The sequence below is a fragment of the Ceratocystis lukuohia genome, assembly GCF_044167205.1.
Source record: "Ceratocystis lukuohia strain C4212 chromosome Unknown Supercontig7_pilon, whole genome shotgun sequence".
Taxonomy (NCBI): domain Eukaryota; kingdom Fungi; phylum Ascomycota; class Sordariomycetes; order Microascales; family Ceratocystidaceae; genus Ceratocystis; species Ceratocystis lukuohia.
Genome location: NW_027263526.1, coordinates 1,273,830 through 1,284,563, shown reverse-complemented (window position 1 = coordinate 1,284,563; position 10,734 = coordinate 1,273,830). Strand labels below are relative to the sequence as shown.

Here is a 10,734-nt window from a genome sequence, read left to right as displayed (position 1 = left end):
CACCCCCGTTGCTATATGGATATCCAAGCTACCAGCGCATGCACCAAACCTGTATACTTGCATATTTGTATGCAGCGATAGGACTGGGCAATACTCCCAGCTACATATACCATATAGTCTTATAATCCAGCGTTACTATCCTATCCATATCCACTTGTCATATATTTGCCGACGTAAATCCCTGGATAATGTGTGTCATTACCTGCTAGATCGGCATCTGAATTTCCACTGTGTACTACAACAATGACTACAGAGTGGCCTAACAGCCCGACCGGCGTCCACCGGCCACAGCATGGCGCCGTATGTTGTACACGGGCAAACATGGCTGGCCCGGAGCCTATACCACATGCTCATCAACCAACCACCTTGGGAAGAGTCTATATTCAAAACACGGTAGGCTCCAGTATAATATAGCACTGTAATAATCCATCGACGATGATCATCATGGCCTCTCAGCAAACACTGACCCTAGAAGCATCATGGGGTCTCAATGGCTCCCAAGTCTCGAGATGAGGGTCCCTCTCCTAGTCCGAAAACAGGCAATTGTAGCGAAGCAGGCCTGCTTTGGGTTCAAGCCAGGCCCAGCCCGGGACCAAGGCTGTGTTGTGCATCTTTCTCCTTCTCTGTTGCCTGCCTTGTTACTTTCTTCCCTTTTGAGCCTTTTCTCGCGCTGCCGCACACCTTTTCTTTTTCTTTTTTTTCTTTTTTTGCCTTGCCAGCCCTTCCATTTTGTTTTCTACAAGCACAATGAAATTTAGGGCTTCTCCTCCTATCTTATTTGTTCTGTGGCTAGACACAGCCCACATCTCATGTCCCCTGCCTTGCCTGAACGGGGCGCTATGACCTTGGACGTACCCTCTTCTCTGGGTCTCCTTGGCCTGTCTGTGTGTTGGGTACTTTCTTTACTTTCTTCTATTGCTTCTCTTGCATATGCACAATTCTGCGAGCTGTGCATGCTACAAGAATCATAATGCTGGGCTTGGCCTGCATCAAAACGACAAAAAGCATTCTTCATGAATAATGCGGGAGACCATGAAATGGACATAGACCACTGCACACGAACCCGAAGGCGCAAAAGGACCAAGAGGAGAAAATGAATTCAGGAGAGAGGGTGAGAGAAGCCCTTTCAGGCCCCTTCGCTCACCTCCTTCTCCTAGAGAGACCAGACTTTTCTTGCGGGAACTTGGACATTGCCCTGCTCTGACTTGCTCTTACAAGGCTAGGAATGCAGCATGTTCGCGGAGTGTAACCATGCCATCACTCACTTGCCCTGTACTGTCTTGTCTTGTCTTGTCTTGTCTTCTTGTCTCTTCCGTCCTGGATCTGCTTTTGCACTCCTTTGTCTTATTCCCCTTCTATTTTATTTTCCTTGTTGATCAACCATCATAGCATGTCACACCACCCCCCCCCCTATCATTATCCTCTCTTTCTCCTCGTGCTTTTGCCCCTTCTCCCCCCTTCTCTCGCCGAACCACTCGTATGATCTTCTAGAATACCTTCCTTACACGTGCTTCACCACCGCCTGTGCCCTAGCCAGCCTGTGGAGTATCCAGAAAATCCTAGCAAGAGCTATGTCCACCGTTCACCTGCAAACCCTGTACATGCGGAGATGACCCGAAGAGCCCGTGGAATCCAAGGTCCGGCATGTCCCCTACACCAGCTCCACCAACCCTACACCATCGCAGCAGGAATCCTTGCTGGAACATCGCTGGAACCCTGCTTGGCCCCTGCTAGCTTCTGTTAGTTCTCCTGGTCGTTACTGATAGATCCTCGAGACGATAAAGGAAGCCTTCTGGAACATGGCATAGAAGCATCTTAAACCGAGGCCGAGTAATCCTTCCGCTCTAGTGTAGCATGATCTCTAGGAGAACAACAACTGTCTGCTGTAGATTCTAGGCTGTTGCAGACTGCAACGACTAGCCACTAATTTCACACCATTGACTATGCAAACACAGTTACTGGCTTGCGATATTCACAGCACTGTAAGTCCACTATCGGTGCACTAGCCCTTGACCTAACCGCTATACGGGTCTATAGAGCCAGAGCCCCCCCTATAGCAGCAACAGCCATACAGGGGACCATCCCCCTAAACCCAGACGATCAAACGCGCGATGCCCAGGAGCCAAGGGCAGCAGCAAACATGATTAGCCTACCGGAAACACCGCGCTGATTCACCCGACTAGCTCTTCGGAAACCGCAAATGAAGAAAACGGAACGCCCTTTAAAACCCGTTTCCATGCTACATAACAAAGGGCTCATCTGCAGACAGAGTTTAGGGCTGTTAATCTGTTCATGCCTGTCGCAGGCGCGTTTCACAAGTGGGGTGCTCAATTAAAGTGGACATCAGAGAGCATGGCTATCAGCCATACCCCCTGGCTGTATTTTCCCATGCAAAAAAGCGGACCTCTAAAATTAATGTGGCGTTAGCTTTGTGGCGCAGCCTCACGAGAACCCTTGGCCCAAATTTTGCAAAGTCGTGGAGTGAGGGTATCACGATCCCAAGAAGCTCTTGAGGGTCGAGTTGAGCTAATTTGCCCCCCCCCCCTACCCCCCTAGCCCGAAGCTTTTTGAGGCGCAATTGTTCTTGCTCCTCTGTTATCTCGACAACCGTGTGTCCCCTCTTCCGGCGCCTGGCTAACTAGTTTGCCTGTGGGCAGTGTATCTTGCCCCGCGATTACCTCACACACTCTCCGCCATGTCCTCCACCCGCTCTCTTTGGGGCGTTGCATGCCGAAGCTTGGCGATCCGGCCCCGGCCCGTCACCGGAAATACTTGCGTCAGTAGTGATGCAGCCATTATTCGGTTAGCAGCGCAGCGCCGATTTGCTAGCGACTCGACTAATCTGCCGGGCTCACAGCAGCCTGTGGACCCGCGGACGGGCAAGTCGAGTGCCGATAGACGATTGGAGACAATGAACCAAGGCTCGTTGAAAAAGGTGCGCCTCTAGGTTCTATACCCAAACATGGCTGTTGTGAAAGTGCATCCCCCAGTGCCACAGTGCAAAGTGGCATGTGCATGTGCGTGGGCTGAAGTCTGGGGACTGAAGCTGCTAGATGCTACTGTTGCTACATACATGCATGGCACAAAATGAATTCGGAAGGCTAACTCGTATTATCCCGATGCCTGTAGAGAGGAGAAACTACCCCTGCCGCCGCTGCTGGCGACATGAGCCGCGAACAAATGCAGGCCCTATTCGACAATGTCATGGCCAAGTCTGCGTTGTCTGCCATCCCCAACTCCATGGGCACCGCTGCAGGCGGCGAAGCTGCCAACAGCATTTCTAGCTCAGGCTTTGTGCAAGTGCCTGGCGGCTTGACGGAGGAGCAGGCGAACGTGTTATACCACGAGGGACGTATACCTCCTGCCACCACCGCTAACGAAGCGCTTAATGCCCTACAGAGCGTTGCGGCTGGCGAGGCTAATGTCGACCACAAAACAGGCGCAGTCAAGCCAGACCATAAATTTCCGCTTCCCGAGTTGCCACTACCGCCGAATTCGCGACTTAAGGAGCGGTATCACCCGGTGTTGCACCAGTTTGTTCGTCTGCTAATGCGCGACGGCAAGCTGAGTCGAGCCCAAAGAGTGAGTCTTTCTTTTTTATTCTCTACATCTATTTTTTTGCCATCTATGCATACGGTGCGACATGTTTTTACGGCCACTTACTAACCGGATACTCGCAGCAACTCGCCACTGTTCTTAACATCCTGCGTACTTCGCCTCCCCCGATTCTTTCTCCTAGATATCCGCTTATTCCTGGGGCCCCCCCACCGGCCCACCTGCCACTCAACCCCGTGCTGTACCTGACGGTTGCCGTCGACTCGGTCTCGCCCCTGATCAAGATTCGTCACTTGGCTGGTGCGGCTGGTGGTGGTCAAGCACTCGACATCCCGTTCCCAATGGAGGTGCGGCAGAGACGGCGGACGGCCTTCCAGTGGATTATTGATGTGGTCAACAAGAAGCCGTCGCGCGGCAGTGGTCGCAACGACTTCCCCACAAGACTGGCAGAGGAAATTGTAGCCGTGGTTGAGGGCAAGAGTGGCGTGTGGGAGAAGAGACAACAGGTGCATAAGTCAGGTACCGTTGCTCGTGCCAACTTGAACACTTTCCACGGCGGAAAGAAGGGCCACCGTATTGTTGTGTAAGGTGGCCGTAGAAGAGAGGGAAGAGAGGGGATGACGACTCGGGAAAGAAAAGGAGGGGGTGAGAGTCACAGCCCTAGCCTGTTTAGAAGCCCTAGGCCCATGTATTAGTACTGTACCCTATTGTTGAATTGACCAATGTACAACGTAATAAAGGCTGAATTGTAGACCATAGCAGCGTAGTCCTATTCAAACTCAATTTCGTTACACAAGGGCCACGATAAGTGGAGATCAGTTTCTCCGGGGTGTACCCGGCTAGAAGCCAGCTCCTCACAGCCCCGCTCCCATATGGAAACGGCCATGACGTTTGGAAGCCCTATTCTAATGTCCATTCCTGTCGTGACGGTCCTTTGGCCAAAAAGTAGCGCCCGCGTCTAGAGCTCAGCCGCATAATTAGTTACTCCCCCTGCTCGAGGTATTTTTTTTTTCTTGGGATTAGCTCTTCCATTTCAGATGTCTTCCTCTTACGTCTTTGTCCTATCCCTTTACTGTTCGCCGTTTGTCGGGCAAGAAGGCCCATTGGAATGAGGAATGCCAAGAACGATGCCGCCTTTCACAGCCCCACCAATTCACTAATGCATTGCATCGTCATTATCATCTTGGTCTTCAGGGCAAGAGTTTTTGGGCGCGCTTGGGGATGCTTTGACTCTTTTACTGGGAGATTGAAAGAAGGGGAGGGGAAGGATTTCTGCTAGATCTGCCTTTCCCCAGACCCTTAATGCAAGATGAAATGTGTCTAAAGAAGCCCTAGGAAGAAGTCGATGGCTGTTAAACAGCGCAAAGGCCCACCCGCCGTGAGAGCACATGACTGGTTATGGTAGGGTACTTTATATACCTTGTTAGGCTTGGCTCCGTTTTGGTACGAATCGAACGACGTCAAAAATGTAACGCAACACAAGAAGAGGAAAAAGGCATGAAGAGGAGAGGAGAAGAGGGGCAGGGGAAAAGAGAGACGGGGCTGTTGTGGGGGCCTCAACTATACAGAGGAGAAAATCAAGAGGCATGAATGATGTGATGTATGATGGAGGGGGCAGAGAGACAATAGAGGGCGGCACTGACGAAGGGAAGAAAGAGGGAAGCAAGTGAAGAGAAAAGGAAAGGGGAAAGGACCGAAAGAGCGGAAAAAGAAGAGAGGGAATAGGCTAGATTGGATGAAGACAGGAGAGCAAGGTGGAAAACAGCATAGCGAAGGCAAAGAAAGACATGGCAAGACAAAAAGGCGGACAGGAAGGAAAAAGAGGAGCAAAAGACGGGATCGCACAGGTAATATTGTGAACAGCCCGGCCTTTCCAGTACAGGGCGGTGGTGGCAGCTGCCAGTCTTTGCTTCTCCCTGTGATTTGTAGCGCCAGCCCCGGCGGGCCTGGCTTATACAGCAATAGGCCGCTGTTGTATGTCCTCACTCACTTCTCGTAGCTTGTTGTCGGTGTGGATGTCGGTGTGGCGCCGCCACCAGCGATTGGAACGCTTTGCGATTCGTGAGAGGCGAGAGGAAGTGCATGTGGACATGACATGCACCTATGCCAAGTTTGTTGATGTTGCTGCCATGCTGTCTGTGTGTGCAAACCACTCGAGGTTGTGCTGTCTTTGTCTTTGCGTATCAAATAATACTCGTGTCCCCGAATAGGAAAGTCCCCCTCTCCTTAAGCACAAAAAAATGGGAAGGACCCCGAAGCCCCGCTTCGGGAACTTGGGCAAGAGCGCCAGCAAAACAACGCCAGCAGCACCTAGGCAAGCAAGCACCAAGCACAAAGTGCAAGTAGGGCCGCCAATTTGGTGAATTTCTTTCTGCTGCTTAGAACGAAATAACAGTTACGCTCCCTGCTCTTGCTTGCTCTCTTGCTTTTGCGGAACCAAAAAAGCCAAGACTTTTTTTTTGCCTCTCTTCCTTCCGCTTTTCTTCGTGCTCTTGCCCTTCGTTGTTCACTCTTTCTTTTTTAATTCTGCTCTTTCCTTTTTTTCTTCTTGTCTTAATTCTCAGGCGCGAACTTCTTTTTTTATGCTTCCAATCTTCGCTTTTCAAGCTTGACAACCCCCGACTTTTATCTCCTATATTGACATCTTTTATTGCTTTTCACTGCTGCATCATTCCTATTTTTCTTTCTGTTGTTTTTCTCTATCTTTATTGCCTACAGAAAATCTTGAACGCTGCCTTTTTTTTTTTTTGGCCCTGCCCGCTTAAATCCGCATTTGAACCATCGCATAACGAACGACCCTCCCTTGCCCTCGCTCTATCTTCACCTTCTATCGCCCTGCCATTGTACCATTACGTTTTCTTGCTGCCAAAGTCTACTTCCGCCTTCCCTCAAAAGATAGCAATTTCGGAGATAATCCCATCCCCACCGCCAGCTCCCAACCGCTTAGCAACAGCAGAGCGTACAATACGGCCTTACTGTCTATCCCTTAACCGACTACAAATATCAGTCACATCTCGATGAGTCTGGAAAGCTTTGCCGCCGAGGAGGCCCAGATGGTCCTCGCTATTCTGGAGGGGAATGCATCCAAGAACCATCCGCCGGCCGCCCCGCAAACTCGGTCCGAGTCCCCCTTCATGTCTAACCGGAGCAGCCTGATCGACGATGCCCTGTCTCCCCCCTCCCAGAGCTCCGTTCCCCGGAGTCCTAGTCGTCAGCCCCCAATCCGGAGTATGTTGGACATTGGTCCAGGGTCTCCTGTCGGCGGCTCTCCATCTGGAGCGCCTCTCCAGCCTGTGCGTTCTATGCTTGATATTGAGCTTCCGCCGCTTTCGCCTAGAAATAGTCACGGGTCCGTAGTGAAGCCTGTCTCGCCTATGGATTCCTCATTTGCTCGCCGAAGTGATAGCCCTCATAGTGTGCGGCCAAACGGCCCCAAGTCGTCAAATTTTAACAATAAAGACTACCAATACACCAACATCTATACGGCTGGCAGCTCGCGGCCACCGCTAGTTAAGCGCCACACTGGAGGGAAAAAGGGCATGGGAGTTATGGCTGATGTTATGCGCGGTATCGATGTTAACCAAATCCCTATTCCAAAACCGCTCCAAAACGAACGTGCTAGAGCTATGTCTGCCACGAGAATACAGTCACAGTCCCCCCACAACCGACTGTCTTTGCGCAGCATATCCCCCCACACTAGCATGCTGCCAGCCTCGCGTAGCACAGGGGCGGTTGCTGGAAGCAGCCCCATGGCACTGCACTCTTCGAATGTCGGTGTACTCAATAATGGGTCCAAAATCGACCTGAAGCATGCGTATCGCAAGATGACGGATCATAATCTTGCCAAGGCTGGACTTCCAGAGCTTGCCAACTCGAAGCGAATTACGAGAGATGCCGAGGCGGAGGAGGGCGAAGGCCGGGTCCTGCAGAGCTCATACTCACATCCCGACGGCGATGAACTAGAGGAGAGCAGCGACGAAGACTCTCTCAACGAGTCGTCTGATGAGGAGGACCACCGTGGCAGAACTATGAATCGTGCCCTATCCACCAGTCCTTCTCAGGTTGTCACGTCTTTATTAGAGAAGCCAGCTATGGATACTGCTGGGGCAAGCTCGCCTAAACCGTCGATGAGTTTACTGGCTGCAGCCGAAGAAGAGCGTAAGTCATGGATAGATTAAGGGGGGTGGAGACTCCTGGCTTAGCTATACTTGCAGCTAAACTGGTTGCTAACAATCTTACTCTTTTAGGTCTTACTGAGGCTGCTAAGGCGAAAGCAAGCTCGTCATCTCAGGCATCAGCCTCTGGCTACACATACAGGTCTCTTTTTGACGAGCCGCAGATCACCCTTACTGACCCTAATGGCGCACACACTAGGCATTCGGGCAGGTCTAAGAAGCTTGTCACCCCTACGAGCAGCTTTGACCGCAGCCCTAGCCCCCGCCCAGTGGACTCGGCAAACAATTCGGAAGACGAGGCTCAGTTTGATACTATTAAGCAGGCCCAGCGCCTTGCGTTTTCAATGACGCCTATCATGGACTCAGCTGACCATGCCCGGACCACTCGTATTATTGCCCGGGGCAACTTTACTAATATTGCGCGGTCGTGTATTGAGGAAGGCCAGAAGCCCCGCAAGTATATGGTGGCAACTGACCTCAGCGAGGAGTCGTCGCACGCACTGGAATGGGCTATTGGCACTGTCATGCGGGACGGCGATACGCTGATGGCTATTTGTTGCGTGGATGAAGAGACAGGTCTGCTGGGGTCGGAAGGCAAGTCTACATCGTCGAACGCAAACCAGTCGCCAGCTAGAAACGACCGCTCGCGGTTGCCGGAAGAACGCAAGTGGGCAGTTGAGGAGATTACTAGCCGTGTTCTTAGGCTATTGCGCAAGACGAAGCTGCAGGTTCGGGTGCTCATTGAAGTGCTGCACTGCAAAAACCCGAAGCACATGATTCTGGAGGTTATTGATTTGATTACGCCCGAGTTGGTGATCCTGGGCAGTCGTGGTCGTAGTGCGATCAAGGGGTGAGTTCTTTATTGTTCCCTGCTTTCCCGTTTTTCTCCTTTCCCACCCCGCCTACGACAAGCAAGATACTAGGTCCCGTGCTAACATGTCTATGTTTACGTCAGTGTTATTCTTGGGTCCTTCTCCAACTACCTTGTAACTAAGAGTTCGGTACCGGTCATGGTCGCTAGAAAGAGGCTCCGCAAGGCCGGGAAGTACCGCCGGGCCACAGCCATGACACAAGTCAACGTGCTCCGGAATCCATCAGTGCGCAGTCTGGCCAATGCCAAGATTGACTAGAAATAAAGCCTATGGCGTTTGGCTTGGGCAGTGCGTTATGGGAGGGTCATGACTAGGCAGAATGGGTGTGCGTTTATCTTGGGCTTAGGAGCTTAGGGGGAAGAGGTGGGGGGGGGGGGGGGATAAGTGTGAGTATGGGTGGGTGGGTGGGGAAGAGAAATGGGGAAGGCTGAAGCTGTGTACTACGATTGACAATGAAACTTGAGCGATTTACCTTTGAGAAGTGCAGCTGACGAGAGGAGAATGTTGTTGACTGACCTGTGGACGGACAAGTAGGTGTAAGTACAAGAATGTGTACGAAGTATGTGTGTGCAGCATGTGAGTATGAGAGACAGGACGGTGGGGCAAGACTCAGACACTGAGACGGAGACATTCAGCTGCTTGCTGCGTACTTTGCATGTAATTTATACAATCCTCTGCGTCGCTCTGTGCTTCTACATCCCCACCACCTCTGGCCATCTGTGGCCGCCAGCTCTGCACTAAACATATAACGCTCTACACAATCACACTCTCCATCCATCTTCCTTCCTCTTAGTACATGGTATAGGGCTTTCATTATGTGGGCCCGGAGCTTCTCGGCGGGACCCACTCTTGTTATGGTAACTGCTGTAAGTAGGACAGCTTGTGCCATGCACTTGAGCGGGGGGTGCTTCGGATGTTTGACTCCAAGCGCAATTGCCTGCTCAGTCTGCTTATATAATCGCGATCGTCAAGCTGCCCTCACCTCATCAACCACCGCTTAAGTCTAACAAAGTTGGTTGACAAGTGACACGCCACGCCAAGCCCAAGACGACCGAAAAGGGACACAACAGCACGACCGAGTGGTATTTATGTGTCCAGCTAACAAAGTCACAAGGCACATTTTCATTTTTCATTTTTTTTTTTTTCTTCCTTCTTGACGGCCTGTCGGACTTTTTTCTCTTGTTCTTATTTTTTTCCGTTTCTTTGGTGCGGAGCCCCATTTTGCACGCAACGTCTGGGCGCTGACTGCGAACCCTGAGGGCCAAGTTGGATGAGAACCTGGATGGACAGGTTGGGCGAAATTTTCCAGCTTTTCGAACGCAGAGCTGTTTTTGGGCATTTCTTTTAGTTTTGTTATTTGTGGCTGTTTGTGTGCTAGTTCGTATGAGGGTCTGTGATGTCCGTTGTCTGCTGTCTATCTGTCCATGTAGTGTTGTTATTTCCGCTATTGCTAATGCTGCCACCGTTACTGGTACTCCTATATAGCTCTCGTCGTCTTTCTAATTGATAGTTTGCGTGGGGGGAGGGGGGAATGCCCTATCTCATCGATGACATGCTGCCAAGACACACGATACAGGAATACAAGGCCTGCCATCTTGCATGGATCGGCCGGCTTGGTTGGCTTCATCCCACGGACATGTGCTGGCCCAGGCGTCCCACCCGGCTGTCTTCTTGATGCCTATTATTTCTAGTCCTGCTGTCTTGGCGTGATGGCTAAATCAATGGTGGACCGGCCTGTCTCTTCCTTCTCCTCGTCTTGGCAACTGGAAAAAGCACTCGATGTCGACGGAGCTTTTGTCAAATGGTGTCATGGTACCATGCTCTTGGCATTGGAGAGAGGAGGGAGGGACCATCTGTGGACTTGTGGACGAGGCGGGGACCGGCGAGCTGTGAAATTGGGGCCGGTCGAGGTCAAGGTCGAACTTCCAGGTCGAGATTGAGATGGATGTATAAATACCAAGGCTGAACCCTCTTTACTAGAGGACTATCTCTCAGTCTTGCATCTTCAGCTCAGCTCAGATCTCCAGCTCTCTCCCCCACCTCTCACCTGGCTACTGCTTCATCCCTTACACACACATCTCCTGCCACTCTTGCCTTTTTCTCAACTGTTCCACCTGCACTACCATCTTACA

General features: G+C 51.5%; 2 protein-coding genes across 2 annotated transcripts; both read left to right on the top strand.

The window, feature by feature from the left end:
• Positions 1-2,695: 2,695 nt before the first annotated feature.
• Positions 2,696-4,142, top strand: HOO65_070257 (mitochondrial 37S ribosomal protein uS7m; the record flags this gene model as incomplete). Its single annotated transcript, XM_071005029.1, has 3 exons — positions 2,696-2,935; positions 3,130-3,582; positions 3,681-4,142. The coding sequence occupies 3 exons, from the start codon at positions 2,696-2,698 to the stop codon at positions 4,140-4,142; spliced, it is 1,155 nt and encodes a 384-aa protein (XP_070856975.1).
• Positions 4,143-6,572: 2,430 nt separating this feature from the next.
• Positions 6,573-8,860, top strand: HOO65_070256 (uncharacterized protein; the record flags this gene model as incomplete). The annotated part of the gene is made up of 3 exons (XM_071004916.1): positions 6,573-7,713; positions 7,803-8,580; positions 8,686-8,860. The coding sequence occupies 3 exons, from the start codon at positions 6,573-6,575 to the stop codon at positions 8,858-8,860; spliced, it is 2,094 nt and encodes a 697-aa protein (XP_070856974.1).
• Positions 8,861-10,734: the final 1,874 nt, after the last annotated feature.